Here is a 21,922-nt window from a genome sequence, read left to right as displayed (position 1 = left end):
AACTCGAGTGAAAAGCAGAGTATGCAAAGCAGAGCTGACCTACCTAAGCCCTCAGCACAATGGGTAGTTCTGCATTTGAGCGATTTTCCTGAGAGCACCCCATGTGGAGTCTTCTGCTTTATTGAAGGTTTGTGTTGTCCTGGTTTGATCCACTTCTCAATTCATTGGTGGAATATTTCTAATAACTTTCCCACAAGCTGATTCAGACTGCATAAAAGGGGGGAAAAAATGCACACCCAAAGATTTGAAGCCATGGATGGTGCATTTTATAAGCAAGTTCATCGATGCTTTGTTCCTAGAGATGTAAACCACCTTTTCTTTAAAAAATGAAAACAATTGGATGCACTTCTGGTGTCTCTCTGACTGCCAAGCATTCATTAGTAAACACTCAGGCAAATGGACCTCTTTATGCAAATGTGTCTGAGCCTGTATGTGGACCTATTCACACGTGGAGTTTGAGTTGGAGAAAATAAGGCGCTCTTAAAAGACTTGCTGAGGCAGTTATCTGCCTGAGATTACGTTTGTGTTTTTCATCGAGCAGGTTTTAAGTCTAAAGATGGTTGTGATGGAAAAAGCATAAAGCAAGTCTGTGGTTTATCTAAGCTTCATGGTGAGTGGTAGACAGGCAAATTTAAGCAGAGCAGTGTGGTCTCCCAAAAGTGGTGTAGAACTGCCCCAGGCAGAGAATGCTCCGAACATTTTGATGGCACTAGCTGCCACTAACTGCTTCCCCTTTAGTGTGATTTAGCAAATTATTTCCCTGTTGGATAAGATGGAAGTAAGCTTCCTTTGCCGTCTGCCCGATTGCCTGCTGTCCAAATCTGCTTTGACCAGTAAGCAGAAAATGTGAGTGCCTTTGACCTCCACTGGCCTTTTTCCTGGCCTTCCTCTGCCCTTTGCTCTTTCTGGCAAGGTCCTGTTGCAGTTAGACCTCAGGATAGCAGCTTAAGTGCCAGCATCTTCCAGCTGTCATGTGAAACTGCAATTTGGTTCACATCAGTTCTGTTCTTTCTCTATGCAGCATATACAGAATATAAAAGTTCATATCCTATCTTATGATTAGATTTGACATCCTTGAACAGATCAAGGAGAAAAATAAATTGTCACCCTGAAGAAAGTTGTGAAGAAAAATATCAGAGTGATGGCTTTTTGCTGTTAAGTTTTCCTGATCAGAACTCAGAGGCTGAGTTTTGGATCAAACAGCCGTAGCGATTTTGCAATCAAATACTCCCAGCTTGTGAAGATGCAAAGAGCAGCTCCTCCAGCTGCTCTAATGAACCAGCAGCCCTTTGTTGATGCTAGCCAAGCAATTAGGCTCCCTGTTACGCAGTTGCATCTGAGCAATTTGGTTTATTTTACTCAAGGAGACCTCACCAATCCACAATTAAAGTCGCATTTTCATCTCTCACTTAGGGGTTGAGAAAACGCTTTTGAAGGTCTTTGTTCCTCTGATGAGCTTGGGTGAGGAACAAAATCAAACAAGTTTTTTTGTGGCAGGAGTTGAGACAGTTGGCTACTTCATTATAGCAAACACGTAGGTGGCCTTTCTCATGCTTTGAGATGCAAGAGAGGAGCTCTGACTTGACTGACATCTTTGAGGGGAGTGGAGTCAATCCTTTGCAGAAGGAGGGTCAGGTCAGCTGTGCCATATGCAGCACACACTGACAGTGAGCCCTTTCCTCTCAGCTGCTTTGAAGTTACAGTCTCTATCTTTTTGGCAGGATCAGATCCAAGTGGTGAGATGGCCCTGAGTTCGGGCAACTTAAAATGTCTATAATTCTTTGCACCTGTTTGATTGTGGTATTTATAGCTCATTTTTACCCGTGCTTTCTTTTCAGTGTAACAGTTACCAGCAGACTTCCTTGCTGGTACTAGATCCACTCAGAAGGAAAGACTGGATGTAATTTGGAGGATCATTAGGGTGAGATCAGCTCTTGAAACCTGAGTCGAGTTAATGATGAAACCTGAGTTTTGTTAATAATACATTGTAATTATTACTCCCAGCAAGGCAGATACCTCATATTTCTCATCCTTTTAGCTTGAGGATCCTAGTTAGTGTGATATTGCTTGGGTCTACAAGAGGAAGATAGCTGGTCTCCACCACCAGATTTCCACTTGAACTTTCCCAGGTAGAGCAGTGTGTCTGCAGATGTTGGTGCGTTACACAAGCTGGGGTGCAGAGGGGCCAAGAGGAGGATACATGATCAAGAGATGAAACAGCAGAACGTTAATAATAAAAGACACCTAATTGGATGTGCCCTTTTGCCCAGCAACAAGGACACATGTCAGTGCACAGAAGGCACCAGGCTCGTGGCAACCTGCTCCCACCTCCTGCAGGTCTCCTGAGGACAAAATTGCATTATGAGCCGAGCCACTTGCCTGCTGCAATTGGCAATAAAGCAAATTAATCCTAAGCCTTTGTAGACTGCATCTATGCTTGCACCTCCAAGATGCTGGGCCAGATCTGAGAGGTGACATAAATCATGGTGTGCCTTATGTGTTGGTGAGTGGGAGGGGAGTGCACACTGGGGAAAATGACACCATGCAGGGGCGGGAGGGAGAAGGCTGTGGCAGGAAAAGCAACCTGCAGCAGGATGTAGGATGATGTGAGATAGTGCAGACTCTACTTAATGCTGTATTTCCTTACTGCCTCCTGTAGCTCCTGTTGCAGCCTCCCCTGCTGTCCTGTGCTGGTGCCCACAGCCTCCATTTGCCCATGGTGTGCTTTAACCTCCTGTAGGCTTTCATTTTGTGGGAAATGTCATTGTGGAACTACTGTCCCATCTGAAGTGCAGGACACCACTATATCCAGTCTCCCACCCCACCTGTGCCATCTGTTTCTGAAGGTGTGAGTTGGGGACTTACTTTAGGGCAAGGTAAAATAGCCTTAAGTTGCACCAGGGGAGGTTTGATTTGGTTTGGGTATTAGGAAAACTTTCTTCATAGCACTGGATCAGGCTGCTTTAATAAGGCAGTGGTGGAGGCGTCACCATTCCTGGAAGTATTTAAAGTCTTGTGGATGTGGCACTTAGAGACATGGTTTAATGGTGGACTTAATAGTGTTAAGTTAATGGTTGGGCTTAATAATATTAACAGTCTTTTCTAATCTGAATGATTCCATGATTCTGCATTTGGGACAAGAAGGTTCCAGCACCCATAGTTTAAACACTGGCCAAAGGAGAAAGCCTATGGCAGGAACTTATCAAAAAAGATTTCTTTCCCTGATTTTGGAATTTCAGTCTATTCTACAGAATTTTGGAAAATGCAATATAATAGTAAATGTTATGTTTTCTTAATACACTTTTCTGTAGTTTTTCTAGTTTCATCTTCTCCTTTGTATGTTTCTTTAAATAGGTGCAATCTTAAAAAGACAGGTACTATATTACTGTTGCTTAGACAGAATTTCTGTTCCAAATCTGAGTGAGGAGCTACACTGAAGGTTGTGTACTTTATACAAAGTGATTGAGAATATGTGGTCCTGTTTCCTATTAATTTATGGAAATATACATCCAGAATATGGTCTTCAGTATTTAAGCCTACTAATAATTATTTTTACATCCGTATTTCCTCTAATATAATAACATCTATTCTTCATTTCAGATGAAAATTAAATTGTCTGAAGAATAGTATCATGAACTGATTTGTCTTACATCATCATGTTTATCTATTCTAGTGAAAAAAATCAGTGATTATTAAATTTACTGCTAAGGCAAAGAATGAAAAGACAAAACTGTGATGCTGCACAAAGAGTGCTCTTGCATCAGTGGGAATTAATCACAGCATATCAAGAAAAGAACACAGTCTCAATTTCCCACTGTAGTTAATGTTAAAAATTTAATCTTATTAGCTTCAATTACATTTTGTTTAATGTTTAAATCAGAGGAAAATAAAAATTCTAATTTCAGAATAATCATTTGGATTGGATCTTGCATGTGAAGTTGGCAGTATGTTACAGTGGGCTTTTTTTTCCTGTTGTAAATGAGAGAAAAAGTCTGGTAAAAACGTGTGTGTTTTTGTTTAGCCTAGTAGAAGTGATGGGCGGTATTTGGAGGCACACAGGAAGGCTGCATAATAATGAAACAAACCCCTCTTGTGTGCGTCAGCCAAACGACTCATGATATCAAGTAGAAAAAGCAAAATTGTGGGAGAGACCATTTCTTTGCACAGCTCATGCAGAGCACTAGTCAGCACTAGGAATTTGGCATGAGTGTTGCTTCAGTAGTGGTATTCCAGTCACAGGCTTTAAATAGTTGCAGATGTTCTGAGGGGGATTGGGGGCACCGTCCCTGCCTTCCTTTAGGGAAGCGGGGAGCGAAGCGCATGGCCTGCAGGAGCACGGAGTTTCCCTGGCAGGAGACTTGGCTGAACACCTCTGGACATCTCAGCTGAGTGTAGCTGTGCTTGTCCTGTTGCAGTCAAACCCACGGGAGGCTGCTGTCAGGAGGAGCAGTGGATGGTTCCTGTGGCAGCCCAAGCAAGGCTGGCTGGCAGTGGCAGTAGGCCAAGCCCTCCTGTTCTCGGCCAAGGGGCGACCCTTTGGCTGCACCTGAAATGGCAGCACCTGATGTCTCCCTTCCTGGCAGGTCCTTGGTGCCAAGGAGGGGCTGTGCACCAGCCCAGGGCAGGTGTGGCATGCAGGACCAGGCTGTGAGAAAGCCACCATTTCCCACTGCTGCTGGCCGGGCACAGCCACGCTCCAGGGCGTGGGACCTGCCCCTGCCTTCACCTCCTGCTGCTCCCCAGTTTGCTGGTGCAGCTCTGGTTTTGCCTCTGAATCTGTTCCCATAGTTTGATGGGTTGTCTATTAGGATGTCTTAATGGAAAGCTTCTGATTATTTGTTATGGCATGTCAGGATGCAAAAGCCACATGGAAGATTTGCCTGGTCTTCTCACCTTTACTCTTGTTATGATGTCAATGAAAAGGGGATGATTTTAAAATCGGACTTTTACCCCCCTTGTGTTCTCAAGTTTCTCAAGTTAGAAACAGGAAGCTGTTTTGCATAAAGGTAAAATTGTGTTTTTAACAAGGAAAGTTGGTGTTAGACAGACTAAATATACCCACACAGTCATACTCAGTGGGTAGTCTTGGCTATTTTTAGGCTTTATTTGTGCCTCTCTTTATTTGTTGGGTTTTTTTTTTAGTGACATCTCCACTGTACCTTCGACTTGTAGAGAGGCACCACTTCCTGCACTGGTATGAAACTGGCAATTACAGCCAGCCTTGTCAGATGTCATTTATCAGGCGTTGCAGAGGGCTGGTTTCAGCAAAGGAAGAACAAAGCTTAATAAAAAGAGAGAGAGGCAGAAGCATTCTCTTAATAATTTGCCCTTTGCAACAGCAGACCCTTATCAGATCACCCACGCTCATCTGGCTGCTGACGCTGTACTTGCTTCATTAGTACGAGCTATTTTTACACCTTTTGTGACTTTTGAGGAACCGAGTGGGCCTGCTGGCTTGTAGTGATTCACCATCTCCAGGCGAACAGGCTGTCCTCAAACCCTGACGGTGGGGGAGGAAGGGAAAAGGAGGGGGAAGAGTTCAATTGAATGAGCAAGACGATTAAGTGGATTATTTATCTTAGGTGGTCTGAGTGATAAAACATTGCAATGTGGTCTAAAGGAAAATAGCCCTATATGTTTTTGGCTGGCAGTGCAACATTTCAGATTGTTGGGAGCTATCCTAAGGAGCATTCAGTAATAATTAGTTCAAGTCTAGCTTTGCAAATATGCATGCCTGTACAGATACTCTATGTGATAATTTCCCTGTCTATAAAGGGAATGTTGAGGGCTAGACATGGGGATGTTTGGGAGTTGAACTTGATCTTTAAAGGTCTCTTCCAACTCAAAATATTGGGTTGCGTGTTGGTGATGCTTTCTTTTGTTTGTTGTGTGCAAGTGTCATTGGTGTATCGCAAGCACCTAAGTTACTTTTGGGCCAGACTGTTAGGTGATTTCTCTTCCACTTCTGACAATGGAAATAAAAGCTAAACTTGATGGAATGGGCCAGGCAGGATGCAGGAGAAGGAGAACCCAGTATGAAGTTGTCTGGAGTTTTTTAAAGCTGAGCTACAGTTGCTTTCCCTTTTGATGGATCTTCAAGAGAGAATGTCCTCTTAGAGCCTATTGAGCTCTTGCCTGGTGGCTGAAATTAGGATTCTTTGCTGCCCTTACTTCAGCTTCTCATGGACAGGAGTAATTTGGTGTTCAATAGTTTCATATTGCAGGTTTCCTTGGAGTAGTTACAAAAGTTAGTGGTATGTGGGACACGTAGATAAAACTTTAAGGTGCTGTGGTGATGCCCTCCGATCTATCCTTGTCTGGTAAAAAGCCATCATGAAATCTGACTAGTGTCTTTCCTCAAAAATGTTTTGGGTTTTATTATGTTGTTCTTGTTGAAATCTTGACTTAGTTGTCAGCTTGGTCTGTGCCTTAAGTAGCAACAGCTCTATAATAACAGAGGTTTTAAATGCAGTTTCAGGCATTTTGGTAGACATTCATCTCTTTAGAAGTGTTTGCTTGTGAGAGTGATGGTAATGTTAATAAACACAGTTGATTTGGGTTTTGCAAAAAGAAACTTAAATGCAAAGAGTGAAATTTCATGTATAACTACAAAACGCAGCAAAAAGCATATGCATATTTTGCTGAATTTTTAAGAGGTGTTCTGATGAAATTGAATGTTATACATACTGACTTTCAATGCTTCATACAGTAAAAAAGAACAAAGTACTGTAAAATATGATCCAAATAATTCTAAAGAATTTTTTTATTATTCTTTTCCTCTGCTGGCCGTCCTGAGGGTTATAAAGAAAGCAGCATTCTTAAATATGCAGTCTAATTAATGTATCCTACATTACCTCTCTAGTGATCAGAATCTTTAGGCAATGTTCAATGGCTGGATTTGCTGCACCAAAATGCCTGTATTGAGTCATTTGCCAAAATAAAACATTTTGCTGCTGAGTAGTGGCTGTTGTGACATCTATGAATATTTAGGATTTGAGGCTTAATAGCTGATCTCAGGTGAACTCTTAAAAAGTATTCAGGATGGATTGAAATAAAACTGCTGTGAAGACCCATTCTACTTTGGGGGCAAAAAGTGGAAAAAAATTAGTAAGAACATACTGTTGATGTTTGGCATGTGCCTCTTTTTGTTTTGACGTGTGATAACCACAGAGCTTAGTAAACAAAGACAGGTTTTAAAATAAGCTTGTATAATAATTGGTGTGAGTGAAAAACAAATGCAAGCTCAGGTACTATAAATGTCTTCATATGTAATTCTTGCCAGGGCAAGAGTTTCAGTCTGAGGCAGTGCATTTGCTCATTCAAAAAGGTGTTTGAAAGACACTGATATTTTCATGTGAAATGAAAGTGGTTTCTTTTGACATGGTGTGAAAGGAGGCATGACTGTTCACAAAATCTGCTGCAGTTGCATAATTAGGATTGTGTAACTTTTTAACTTAAAAAACCTCTTCCCAGAAAATTCAGTTATATTTTCCTTCTGAGGTGAAAATGCTAGGCTGAGGCCTGATATTTGCCTAGTATTTCCTTTTGGCATGAGAAGAATAATTACTTTGTACCAAAAAATGTTGCAATATTTACTCAAATTTTGATTTTTTTTCCCCCTGGGAAAACCTGGGGGAAAGCTGTATGATATCTTAACAGAGGTTTACCAGTGCAGCTGCGTTTTCCCCAGTGGCTGCCCTTTTGCAGTCCTTGTGTGAAAATGATGAGGCATTTCAGCCTTTGCCTGTCTTTCAGTTGGGAAAATTCTTATATCTGACAACTTTATGGTTTGAACTCTTACCCTTCCTACTGTAGATGATGTTTTATAAGTCTATAAATTACTACAAACCACATCTGCATGGGAATCCGGTTTTTTGCACACACTTTATCCTTATGAAGTGCTGCTAAATTCATAGTCAGGACTTAATCTGTCCTTCATTGGGTGTGAAATTTCCCTTTCCGATTAACACTTTCCTTTGTGTTGAATTGAGAATAAAAATTCTTTAATCTCAGTAATTTTCACCAGTTCTTCCAAATGCAAGACTTCCATTGCAATACCAGTGGCATCACATAGCATCATTGGTTAGTGTCCGAGCTTTTGCTTTGCAGAGGTTTTTAGCCCTTTTTGGGCAGGGCCAAAGCTCCATTTCTTTTCTACATGGTGAAAAGTAATTCTTAGATTAGAAACTATTTGACACTTCTATGGTTTGGCACAGTGTCCTTATGTTTGACTGCTGTGGCTCAGAAGAAAGCGAGATAAAGTTGAGTTTCTGCTGACAGAGAGTAGTCCAAGAATTTAAGAGCTCATTTGTATCTCAGCACTGTATTGGATACCCCTGTACATTGTTAATGTGTATTTAGTAAATACTGTTGCTTACTACTTAATTCACTCTTGAGAGACTGTTCTGCAGATAGCACCAATGGGAGTAGGCATCACATAAACCTTGTTTCAGCCATCAAAATGGTGTTTAAAGAGGACCTTGGTGGGCATTGGTTTCTAACTGTTCTCTGCATGGGAGCTGTTCTCACTCTTATAAATCTCTGCGTACTACAGTTCAAAAGAAAGGGGGGAGTGGGGGTGGGGTGATGGGCAGGGCAAAACAATGGTGGCATTTTCGTTACCTTCTGAAATTTTAATAATCCTGGAAGTACTGCCTGTCAGATCTGCTGTTGCTCTGCCATTACATTTTAAGGTCCACATGGGAAATGATTGGTATTTTATTAAACTGTTTTCATTTTTTAACTTGCTCCTCCAAGGAAATAAGTACCAGTGTGAAATGATTAGCAATTTATATAGTTCTCTTGTTTAGTTTCATATCTGAATAATCCCAATCCTTTGCTTTTGTATAGAGACAGATTCAGGATGTCCATGTCAGAAGACAGTCAGAGAGAACAGGTAGATTTTGTGTTATCCGACATGCTCTGTCAGACTCTTGAGGTTCACAGCAAGATGAGGCAACCAGAAACAAAATATTTACCTGATCCATTAAAAGCAGTGGGATCAGAGGGATCAATTAACTGCTAATTGGTTGACAAGATTCTTTGACTTGTTGGCTGTTTTGGCATCTCTTTGATAGCAGGGTTTTGTTCAGTTCAAGGAGAAAAATTGAGATTTGTTTTCAAATTCCTACCTATAAAGGAAGCATTTAAGATTAATTTGGCTCCTGCATAGTTTTTTCTCTCTTTTTTTTCCCTTTAATACTCATCCTGTGGAAATAACTGTTCAACTGGTCTTTGGCAACATTAAAGCTTTTTTAATACATTTTTTTCCATCTGATAGTAATGTGTACATTGTGTATGATGCTGAAAAAGGAAATAGTGATATACTTTTAAGTGAGAAATCCTGGTCATTATAGTTAAAAGGTCAGTATTAAAGCATTTCTACTCCAGACTTCCTATATGGCTTCCTAAAATACATCCAATTTGAAGTTAAGGTTTTTGGTTGGTGCTGTTTTTCTACAGTGAGTAGCAGTTTAAAATTATATTTGAGATACCTAACATAGCAAAAACTGAGTATTTTGCTGCAGCTGTACTCAAAGCATTTATAATACAAACCAACATCTCTTAGTGAAAATCACCCATGTTTTCTTACTACTGTGTAATTGAGCATTTCTTGCAATATATGTTACAATTCTCTCTGTAGACATCTTAGAGGTGTTGGATTAGTTTATTTTCACCTTCTGGCAAATAACTTCAGGTATTTTGTATGTCGGATGTAAAAGACTAAACCTAAGTGGTCTGATTCTGTTTGTTTTTATGAGGAATAAATCTGGAATGATGTCCTTGGATTTGCAACTCATTGCTTCGGATTCGTACCAAGTTAATGTAGAGCAGAATTTGGCTCTCCTTCTTGTTGGAATAATTTGTGTGCTTTCAGTCTCTCTGAGTCAAATCTTGTAATGAATGACTCTTGTTTCAAAACTGATTTTTATCTTAGTCTGTGCCTGACCTCCTACTCAGTAGGGTCACATTCAGAGTTTGGGTCTTCATCACAGCAAGTACATACAGACATTTATATGAAATGTCTAACAGGTCTAAGATCCTACAGTTCAGGTTATCATGTGTTAGGGTACAACAGATTTGATTACTTGATTGTTTTCTTAGTAGGTGTTGATTGTCATCTTGGTTGTGCTTTTAAAGTATGTTCTTCCGCATACTCTCATAATGGTCTCAGGTAATATTTTGAATAATATGAAATAATTATGATCGAGGTGAATTTGGTAAAAACATAAAACTAATTAAATATTCAATTCTACTACAGTTGTCTAAAATGTGTTAGATGCCAATTCTCAATGGCTAAGATTCTAGAACAGTTTTCAAAGTATAAGCCAAATACAGCTCAAGCACTGAAATAATAATTGCACAAATCAAAATGCCAGGTTTTACACCACTTCTAGTTTTACATGCACAGAATCTGTCCCTTGAAACCAGCAACTACCAGGGACACAAATGTGCCCAAAAGCCTGAGGTTGTTGTTTTGGTCACAGTGAGGCTGCAGTCTGCCCTTGATGTATCTGTAAGTGGATCCTCTCAGTGAGTGCCCTCAGTTCCTGGCTTCTTGGGGAATCCGTGTGAGCACAGTATAGCAATGGAGAACAGATCCTGCCCTGGAACTTGACCTCAGGTAAACTCAGTACAGTTTGTTAGATCATTGTGTACTGGGTGCATTTGCTGAGCAGTGTTTGGGTTTGTAGTGGATGGTACTTTTAAATGACATTTTAAAAAGTATATTGTAATAATTAGTTCAGCTGCCCAAATTAAAAAAAAAAAAAAAAAGCCACCAAAAAACTACTCAAAAAAAACCCACCCAAAAAACCCTGAAAATCCAACCAAACCCATAAGTATTAATTTAAATATTTTCGTTTTTTCCAAAACTGTGGTTCTCTGGCTGATTTTGGAGAGTGACAATACATTCAGTAAAGCACTGAAATCCAGATGGCAGTTAGAACATCTGGGGTGGAATTAAATTAACAAATTAGAGTATTATCTTCAAATCTGAAGAGCTAACAACAGCAGTTATAACATAGAAAGCGGTAGACTAAAATAAATACATCTAACCTCTTTTAAAAGAGCTGCCTTTTTTGACTCGCATATGCAAAATGATGTCTTACAATTCCTGCCAAACTGGAGCAAAAGCACAAGCATGCTCCCATTACCAGTAATTCAGACCTTGCCAAGTGTCAGTTGGTCATCTTTTTTTTCATTTGTGTAAAATGCCATAACTGTACCCCCCAAGGACTGCATTCTTTTTGTTATATTGCTACATAACATCCTCAGCCCATGAATGAATATATAAACTTGGAAAGAAGAAGGAACAAATGCTTATCTTAACTTCATACCAGTTAATCCTTCAGTTCAGAGGTGCACACTGGGTGCTGGTTGAGAGGTCTTCTTCAGACTTTGCCCATCTATGACTTTGCCGATGCAGGAGAAACTTTAAATCCATGTTTTACTAGTGATCTCGGTCTTTTTACATTTTTCACTGGGATATCAACACCAAGCAGTTCTTTGGAGAATCTCATTAGTAAGACAGATGGAAACATGTAGGACAGCAAGCTGAAAGTATGCTGCCTTTCTTCCTGAAAGCCAAGGCAATTTTCTTCTCAGTTGCAGGTGGGGAAGAGTTCAGAGGTGGCCACCTCTCTAGTAAGGCTGCTGTGCTTATCCCAGACATAAACTAGACTTGCCTAATAAGGGTCTTGGCAGAAGTCGGTGCATGAGTGTGAGGATTTCATAGGAGCCACTGCAGCTTGTCTGAGCTAACACTTGCCCTATAGAATACAAATTCTTCAGGGGCCAGTTACTGTGGTTTTAGGCCAGCTTTGTGCTGGCAGAGCTGGACAGAAAAGATTTAAAACAAGGCTAGATCTGACCCTTAGTCCTTATGCTAGAGTCAATATTTATTCTGTATGGTGTACTCAGGATTTAGCCTGGAAGACATAAGCTTCCAATTTGTTCACTTGCAAGAACTGTAATATGATCTACAAATTGAGAAGCAGTAAAAGTAATATTTTGCCAAATTTTATTTTAAAGCTGTTGAGTGTAACCATTTTAATGGTCTGAAAAAAAGAGAAAAAAAAAAGAAAAGAAGGAATAATCTTGGAGCTCTGCAGTCAATCAGATATACATCCCCTGCATACAGCTCACAAAGGCACTCTCGTTAAAAAAGGAGCAAAAGGATAATGTTCCTTTCTAGAAAGTTTTCAAAGTCTTGATTTAGTAGGTGCATCTGACATAAATACAGCTCCTGGTTTCCAAGTAATCTTCTCGTGTTCAAAGTTTTCATAGGAGTGAAATGTCCTGTTTTGAAGCAGGCAGATAGCAGAGCTAATGTGACTAGGGGAGCTGGCTCTCGGGCCCCATTCCTGCCAGGAAACCTGGCTTGGCCACCAGCCAGGAAGGACTTTGCAGCTCCTGTCAAACAATGTGCTCCGTGCAACTCCCATACAGCTTCTGATCCGGGTAGGTGGGCTGCTCTCACTCACTCCAGCAGAGCTGAGCCGTGCCAAAGGTATTAAAAAAATTGTGTCCTTTTATCATCCTTAGTTCCTTGAATAGGCAGTACTTGAAATATAATGGGTTTCTGCCTATCGAGTAGTATGTATTTGATGAAAAGCAATATTTAAAAGTGTATTTACAATTTTTTCTAAAGGAGAAACATTGATCACTTGGAAAAATTGAAGTATTTTGTTGGTTTAAGTTAGCCTTTGAATGCAGCCAGATGAGACAGAGTTTTGACTGGATAAAACAGACACAATCCCAACTAGCTTTGCAGTGTCTTACATTTCTCCAGTTAGGTCAGTCTCCCATTAGGGAGGAGAAAAGGAACAAGAGAAGTAATATTAAAGCCATCTTTGACACAGGAGGGATGGCAGCTCAAACCAAACCAGAAATTACTATGTTCATTCTGGAAAGGGATTTATTTTTCCCAGGAGAGTGGCTCTTGCCGTACTTAAGCCATCAATAATCCCTGTAATTAGTCTCTACCTGTTTCATAGTGGAGGCTGAAAAATTGTATAGAATGTTCTGAAGTTGCAGGACTGAAGAAGGCTTTCACTCTGTAACAGAGTTCTCAGCGCAGAGCAGAAAAGTTTTGGATGTATATTAGCATCATCTTTTGCTGAAATAAAGCCATTGCTGTGACTGGCAGATTTCTTCTTTAAAGGTGCTCTCAGTAAAAGGAATATGGAAAGAAAGGATACTGCCATCTTCTAGAAATTTCTCCTTCATCATTTGCAAAATTGCCTAATAAGGAATATTTTTCTTTGAAGATGGAAAATACCCTTTTGCTCTCTCAGCGAGGACCAATCACTCCTGTCCCTGTTTCTGCTTTCTCAAGCCACATATTTTCCTTTACATCTGTGCTCATATATTGGCATCATTAGCCGCCTGGGAGTCAGCGTAGCTCAGCTGCTGGAACTGCTGGGCCACTTCCCTGCCATTTCCTCATGAGCCCCTGCCGAGCTGCTCTGCAGTAACTCGTGCACAAGGATTTCTTTTTCCATTTGGACTGACACTTTTTCTTTGAGGAAGTGGATAAGGAAATAAAAAAAAAATATACACTTGCATTGTATTTTTCTTTTTTAATTTAGAGAATAAGACAACAGACTTATTTAAAGAAGCCATTAGCACATCAAAGCTAAATGACATTAAGGTCTAAAACATTCTGGTTTGCATTTGATAGCTTGCTGTTATTTTGTACTACAGGGGATTTCTCTATAGTTAAAAATATAGTTGACTACACCAACATCCCATCAGTTATGGCTGGCCTAACTACTGATATATTATTTGTACTACTAATGATTAATTCATAACAGGTGGCATGGTACTGATTCTATTTGTGTCAAGTTATTAGGCTTTGCTAATGTCCATTTATTCTTGGAAAGTGATAATAATTACAAAGAACTAAAAAATATTTTTCAGTTTTTACTGATTTTTTTTCTTTATAGTTGTTAGTTTTTGATAATTTTTTGGTGTCATTCAATGAAAAATAAACATGAGTACTCCAGCTTCTTTGTGATAGTTGCTAATTGAGGATCATTACAATAGTCTGTATCCCCTACTCTGAAGCTAATGTTCCAGCTGTTTCTAAAGATCTGTTTTTTAGCGGTGCTCTGACTTTTGGCATGAATAAAACCAATAAACACTGTCATTGTTGCTTTTGTTGTCACAATTGAACATATATCCTTTTTATTGAAACAAAAGCAGAAATCTTTTTGAAGAAAGATTTGTCAGAAACTGAGAGTCGTCGTTTTGTGGGAGAAATGGTCTTAAGGCAATGAGATGATGCTCATGCTCCCTCTTCTCTGAGCTGGTCTTTTCAACAATTCAGAGTAGCCTGCAGTGTGGTGGCAGTCAGAGAGGTGGCAAATAATGGCAGTCACAGAGGCCTTTTAACCATGTATTCTGTAATTTTCTTCTGTAAATTTCTTCTCTGAGAAAGCAGCCGTACATTCTGTAGTGCTATCACACAGGTGTTAATTTGGACACCTACTCCTGTTTCACTACATTTTCTTGTCCCTCAGTGGTGACACCCTGACCAGGAGTTTGTGCTGGTCCCTGAAACGTTTAATGAGAGGCCTGGAGTCTAAAAGTATTAGCTGGAGAGAGGCATTGAAAGGGGATTTGCCAAGGGGATTCAGGGATAATCCAGGCTTAACAAAGGCATAGGAATGAAGAGGTACATTGGCAGCTCTCTTTTCACTGATTCAGGAAGGTGAGACTTTATTAGTTTAGACTTGCTGTTATTCATCTACACATTAGAAACCTAAGTCCTTTAAAACTATTCATGCTTAGAGTCTTCAAATGTAATTACTCAGACCTCTAAGACACAACATAAAATTTTCTAGTGGATGGGTAAATGAAATTTTCAGACCTCTACTGTAAAGAATAGAAGATTTTCATCATCATCTATACCTAATATAAAAATTTCTTATAATTGTATTTTTTTCCCCACAGGGATTTTGAAGATAGTCATGCCTATTAGATGTTTAGAAGATGCAGGTAATTACTTTATACTGAAATAAAAATCTGAAGTGCCTATTACCTGTGTGTTTTCCTGCACTTTGCTATTGTTTCTTTAAGGCAAATTCATTTTGTCCACTGTAGGAATGAAAAGTATTCCAGTATCTGTAATACTGACTTCTTAACTCTTTTCCTTGCTGTAGTTAAATCATGGCTGTCTGTATAATTCTCACTATTTTATCCAGAAAATATTTTGTGTTTGGATAACATGAAAACAGAGAGGAAGATCTACTTCAAATGCAAATGCCATACTTTTCTATGAAAATCATACCTCTGAGCTTTTGGTCTTTTTAATGAAACTGTGGAAACCTTTTTGTGTTTAGGCATTAAAAATACATGTATACCTGCATGGAATTGTTTCAACAGTGAAATCTAAAATGCTAAAGTCACATAAACAAAAATCTCTAATACATCCTTTACATCTGGCAAGACATTCTCACTAGAATTTAACTTAGTGATTTGAAGATGGAGTTGGGGAAAGGTACCAGTAGTGCTGGGTTTGAAATGCTTCTTTGATGTCTCTTTTTTGACTGTTTAAAAGTAGTTTAGAATGGCAAACAACACCTTCTTATAAAACCAGTTAGATGATCTAAGGTAAGAAGTGCCTCGCTTCAGCAGTATTTTAGCAATATTCAGTATATATCCCAAGCTGACTAGTTAGGCACAAGCATCTCCATAGTGGAGCACCTTGTGCATGGACAGCCTCTGTGTCAAAAGCATCTGTCATGATATGGGAATATTTCTTCTCTGATCAACCTGCTTTGACTTGAGAGGAAGGCCAGGTGACTAAAGTGCATGTCTGAACCCTAAGTGAGTAATACTGGATAAGGTAATTCCCACTCACAGTGTTAGGCTTCTATTTTCAGCACTGATTTGCTGAAAGAGCTTTGAAAGTATGTGGTGGACTTTTTGAGATCAAGCCTTTAAACTGTCCCCTGAAAACCTTCCAAAACTACTGTTTAATTTGGAAAGTGTAGGTCTTTATTTTCCAATCCTAGAGCTGCTATTGAGTAGTGATTATGCTTGTGTGCAGTCTCTGGAGCCAGTCTTTACTGTGTCTGCTCACAAAAGGGAGTTTAGTGAAATGTAGTTACTTTTGCTGAAGTCCCTCAGTAATTTCCATGTAAGGCTAAATAGACTGCACTGATGTTGTTTAGTATGGCTGTACTAACTGGTGTGTGCGGATTTGTTTTCTTTTTTATTTTATATTTCTGTACAGATGGCTGTGTCACCATGGAAGAGATGAAGACGACTTTGCTCTAGGAGATCCCAATCTCTGGATCATTCTTCATCTCAGTATTTCATAATAATGAAACATGTCCAAATGCTATAACAAATCCTTGCAAATGTACAATAAACTGTTTAGGAAAGTTCATGCCATGAACAGAACTGTGTAATACTCTCATTAGTGTACAGACACAAATCTAATGCCTATAGACTACTGCGTGGAAAGTTCCAAAGAGAAAGAAAAGTCTGTGAACTTGCAACAGCCCTGGAAAAATGGGAGCAACAAGACTTTGAAAAGCACAGCTTTGGGCACACTCCATGTGTCTGCACAGCTTTCAAGTGAACTAGCACTTAAGACCTTGTGTAACAAAATGGACTCTGGGGACACAGCTATAGGGCAAAAAGCTACCTCAAGGTCTGGAGAACCTGCTAAAGTACCAAGTAGATGGAGGCAAGAACATTCAGCTGGTATTAAGATGAGCACTTTCGGCAGTCAAGAAGTACAGCGGCAACCACAAATAGATCACGAGCAAGTAGGAAACACGGCCTCAGCACAACTTTTTAGTTCTGGGAAACTGGTATCATCAAATGAAGCTGCACAGCAAGTCACAGAGAAGCAATATCCGCAGCATCGTCCAAGCCCTTATTCATGTCAACATTCACTTTCCTTTCCACAGCATTCGTTGCCACAAGGCTTCTTGCACAACATAAAGCCACATCAGAGCTTGGAAGGCCCTCCATGGCAGTTTCCTAGCCACTTGCAATCAGTTGCCTCAGAGGACTTGTTTCCTTTTCATATGCATAGCCATAGTGGAGGTTTCTCCAGGAAGAAGATTTCAAGTTTGAACCCTGCATACAGCCAATTTTCACAGAAATCTTTAGAACAATCAGAAGATGCTCACAAAAAAGAGCACAAACCCAAAAAGCCTGGCAAGTACATTTGTCCTTACTGTAATCGGGCCTGTGCCAAACCTAGTGTACTTAAAAAGCATATTAGGTCTCATACTGGTGAGCGACCGTACCCTTGTGTCCCTTGTGGTTTCTCCTTCAAGACGAAAAGCAACCTTTACAAACACAGGAAGTCACATGCCCATGCAATTAAGGCAGGGTTGGTACCTTTCACAGAGTCAGCAGTCTCTAAATTGGACCTTGATGCCAGTTACATCGATGTGGAAGCTGAAATTCATTCAGATGGAGAGCAGAGCACAGACACGGATGAGGAGACCTCACTCCTGGTGGAAGGCTCTGACAAACTGAGCCCCGTCTCACAGCTCCCGCTGGACATTGCCAGCAGGAGTGGCTTTCACTCCTCCATGGAGGAGTCCTTGGTGGGGTCGATGAAAGTCCCCATTTTGATTATCCCTAAAAGTGGGATTCAGTTACCCAGTGAGAGTTCACCATATATTAGCTCTGATATGTTGCAAACCTCATCCTTAAGTACCAAGTCTGATGACTCTCATACAGTTAAACAGCGACTTGCACTAAGACTGTCAGAGAAAAAAGGACAAGATTCTGAGCAGTCATTAAACCTCCTGAGCCCACACAGTAAGGGAAGCACTGACTCTGGCTATTTTTCCCGCTCAGAAAGCGCTGAGCAGCAAATTAGCCCACCAAATACTAATGCAAAGTCTTACGAAGAAATAATTTTTGGGAAGTTCTATAGGATTAATCAAAGAACAGCACTAACTGTAGCCACAACAAATCAGGAACACAGTTTAATGGGTAGAAAGGGCAAAACAGACCCATCACCTCTTTTAAATAACAGATTAGATATCAAGATGCTTGAGGAACATATTTCTCACCTGACTCCAAATAAAGAGGAACTCATTGACTCCAATAATTTGAGCACTATTAAATCTACACAAGTTTATGCAGGCAGCAATACAGAATGTAGACAATCCCAGACCACATCATCCATCAAAAGTGAATCCAACTTGTACCAAGTGAGTCAGCAGGGTGATGTGCCTGTCCTTTTAGAGCCCCCAGTAGATTCATCTCCTCTTATTAGAAGTAACTCCATGCCAACCTCTTCTGCAAACAGCCTAAGTGTTCCCCCATCTCTGAGAGGAAGCCATTCATTTGATGAGAAGATGACTGGCTCTGATGATGTATTTTATCCTGGGACGGTGGGAATATCCCACCAAAGAATGCTGAGAAGGCAGGCTGCCTTTGAACTGCCATCTGTACAGGAGGGACACTCGGATTCAGATTATCATGGAAGACAAGGGAAAAATATTATCATTGCTTCGAGCAGACAGACAGCAGGTGACAAAGGACCATCCTTAAAGGAGAAGAAAGGAGACAAGACCTTTTATGACTATGATGCCAGTGGAAAGCACTACAGAAAGTGGGAAGAATTTGAAGCTCAGAAGCAGAACTACAGGGACTCACCATCCTTAAGTGGGATGAACAAAGGCGGAGAGTTTTTTGTTGATGCACTTGGACAATTCCAGTCGGTGCCATCCATGCTTGGAACAACTTTTGAAAACAGAAAGCGCAGGAAAGAGGAGAGTGTTGGAGATGAGGAAGACAGTCCTATGATTTGCAGCAGTACAACTGGCACCCCTGGGGGAATTCAACCTTTGGACTTCGATCCCAAATCCCAAATTCAGGAAGTGCCAAGAAGTGGATTTGCCCTTCAAGGTCTGGAAAACGCTCCCCATTGCCATGCGGAACGTTTTGAAATGTGCAGGCCTTACTTGCAGTCTGGAAGTCCAGCAGCTTCTTTGGAAGACTCATCCCTTACTGCAGAGCAAGAGAAGGCTGCGGAATCACTGGTTAGAAAGCCCCCCGGAAATGTCATCTCTGTCATTCAGCACACAAATTCATTGAGTCGGCCAAACTCATTCGAAAGGTCTGAATCTACAGAACATATTGCATGCCAGCAGGAAAAGATGTATTCACCATCTGAAACATGTGAGAGTGAGATTTGTGAGTCCCCAATGAGCCCAGACCGAGCTCCACAAATGGAAAATGCTGACAGCAGTAAGCCATCCCCGTCCCAGCAGCCTCAGCCCTGTCATATCCAGCCCAGGCTGGTTCGCCAGCACAACATACAGGTACCTGAAATTCGTGTCACAGAGGAGCCAGATAAGCCTGAGAAAGATAAAGAAGTGCAGAGTAAAGAGCCGGAGAGACCCACTGAAGAATTTCAGTGGCCCCAGAGAAGTGAAACCCTTTCTCAGCTTCCAGCTGAAAAGCTACCACCCAAAAAGAAGCGTTTAAGACTGGCTGACATGGAGCACTCCTCTGGGGAATCCAGCTTTGAGTCGACAGGTACAAGTCTCTCTCGCAGCCCTAGCCAAGAAAGTAATTTGTCCCACAGTTCAAGTTTTTCAATGTCCTTTGAAAGAGAAGAGAATATGAAGTTCATCACACCTTCCAAACAAGATGAATTTGGAAAACAGTCCGAGTTTTTAACAGTTCCAGCAGGTGCTTACTCACTTTCCGTCCCTGGGCATCACCATCAGAGGGAAATGAGACGCTGTTCGTCTGAACAGATGCCCTGTCCTCATGCTGCTGAAATCCCAGAGATCCGAAGTAAATCCTTTGATTATGGGAACCTGTCTCATGCCTCTTCAGCTGGAACACCTACTGTGGCATTGTCTCCATCCCGAGAAAGGAAGAAATGCTTCTTGGTTCGCCAAGCTTCCTTCAGTGGTTTTCCAGAGATTTCTCAGACTGATCAGAGCTCAGAACAAAGTATAAAGCAGGAGCAGATGGAACATTCACAGGTTGGTCTTCGCTCTTCCCAGCTTGTCTGGCATCACTCCCCTTCCTCTGTTCTCCAGCCCATTCAGGTGGATGACTCTGGAAAACAGGCTATTGGCTCTTGTGCTCAGCTTAGTAATAGCTCATCCCACCTTGCCCAGCAACAGGCTCTTGTTGCAGACAGCCCAGAAATGTTAAGGACTCCCTTAATCCAACAAGCACCTTATATTCCTAGCAAACATCCATCAGGGCAGCAGCAGCTATTTGCACATCAGGAAAAAGTCCCGTTTCCCCCTATTCATAGCACCTTGTTTCAGTTCCCCTATCCGGCTGTCTGCATGGTTCACTTACCACCATCTCAGCAGCCTATCTTGTGGCAGTCCTGCACAGAACCTCTGCACTTCCAGCATCCATTTGTACAACAGCTGCAGAAATCTTATGTCAAACAGGCTTTCCAAATAGATGTACCTCCAAGTTATCACCTAGAACATGCACCTGAGCTTATTGGAAAGAAAGCAGCTGATTATGTGCACGCTAAAGAGCAAGCATACCAGCATTACTCAGGAACATCTGGGTCGTATTCAAAAAATACCCTTGCTAAGTACCAGTCAGACCACAGCATTAAACCAACAGATACCTCCTCTGAGCAGCATCTTCAGACAGATTTTGACTCCCCAGGTGATGGATCTGTACAGTCTTTGCCAGGAACAGTTGTTCCCGTCAGGATACAAACCCACGTGCCATCTTATGGTAGTGTCATGTACACAAGCATTTCCCAGATCCTTGGGCAGAGCAACAGTCCTGCAATTGTAATATGTAAAGTTGATGAGACAGTTTCTCAAAGAACATTGGCAACTAATGCAACCATGCAAGGAATTGGATTTAACATAGCTCAGATGTTGGGTCATCATGGAGGACTAGAAAAATATCCCTTGTGGAAAGTGCCGCAGACACTTCCACTTGGACTGGAGGCACCAATTCCCTTGTGTCTGCCTTCCACTTCTGACATGGCTTCTACCTTGGGAGGAAGCAAACGAATGCTTTCCCCTGCCAGCAGCTTGGACCTCTTCATGGAGACCAAGCAGCAGAAACGAGTCAAAGAAGAAAAAATGTATGGACAGATAGTTGAGGAGCTAAGTGCAGTTGAGTTGACTAACTCAGATATAAAGAAAGATTATCCAAGAATGCAGAAGCCTCAACTAGTAAGGCAGAGCTGTGCTACTGAGCCAAAAGAAAGTCTGCCATCCATGTCATCCTCTTCATCGCTGTCATCCTCAACATCTCAAGATTTCCCACCTGTCAGCATGGCGGGAGCTGATGCATTCCCACTGAGCAGAGAGAAACTTTCCAGTTTTGATTCCGCATCCCCGGGACAGAAGTCCAGTGGCCCATCTGAAGGAAGAGACTCACCAGAAGAGTTGGATGTGGATGAAACAGCCTCAGATATGAGCATGAGTCCACAGAGGTCTTCACTGCCACCAGGAGAAATTCAGGCAGAAGACCAACTGAAACATCAAAAATTACCTCTTGGCATGCTGGTCCAGATGTCATCTAATGCTGTTGGGAAAGTCACAGCCTCAACCATTCTCCTGACAGACGTAGCAGATTTTCAACAGATCCTTCAGTTCCCAAGTCTGCGAACGACGACTACTGTGAGCTGGTGTTTCTTAAACTATACAAAACCCAATTACACTCAGCAACCAACCCTCAAAGCTTCTGTTTATGCCTCATGGTGTATAAGTTCATGTAATCCAAACCCATCTGGGTTAAGTACAAAGACCACTTTAGCACTTTTAAGGTCCAAGCAAAAAAACACCACGGAAATCTACACCCTGGCTGCTATGCACAGACCTGGAGCTGGTAAACTGACATCATCAAGTGCATGGAAGCAGTTTGCTCAGGTAAATAAGAAATTTTAATAAAATTACATGCATATATATTTATGTGAGAAATTTCTAGT

At 41.1% G+C, this 21,922-nt stretch overlaps 1 protein-coding gene across 9 annotated transcripts in view; it reads left to right on the top strand.

The window, feature by feature from the left end:
- The window catches only part of HIVEP2 (HIVEP zinc finger 2), a 135,654-nt gene that overhangs the window by 95,360 nt on the left and 18,372 nt on the right, over positions 1 to 21,922 (top strand). For all 9 annotated transcript variants that reach the window (XM_058019453.1, XM_058019446.1, XM_058019444.1 and 6 more), the window contains 2 exons: positions 14,959 to 15,003; positions 16,244 to 21,863. In XM_058019453.1, the coding sequence (XP_057875436.1) occupies positions 16,452 to 21,863 (5,412 nt within the window). In that variant the 5' untranslated portion in view covers positions 14,959 to 15,003; positions 16,244 to 16,451. The remainder of the gene's footprint in view (positions 1 to 14,958; positions 15,004 to 16,243; positions 21,864 to 21,922) is intronic.

This window comes from Melospiza georgiana, chromosome 3, assembly GCF_028018845.1.
Source record: "Melospiza georgiana isolate bMelGeo1 chromosome 3, bMelGeo1.pri, whole genome shotgun sequence".
In the NCBI taxonomy this organism is placed as follows: domain Eukaryota; kingdom Metazoa; phylum Chordata; class Aves; order Passeriformes; family Passerellidae; genus Melospiza; species Melospiza georgiana.
This window is presented reverse-complemented; position numbering and strand designations above follow the sequence as displayed.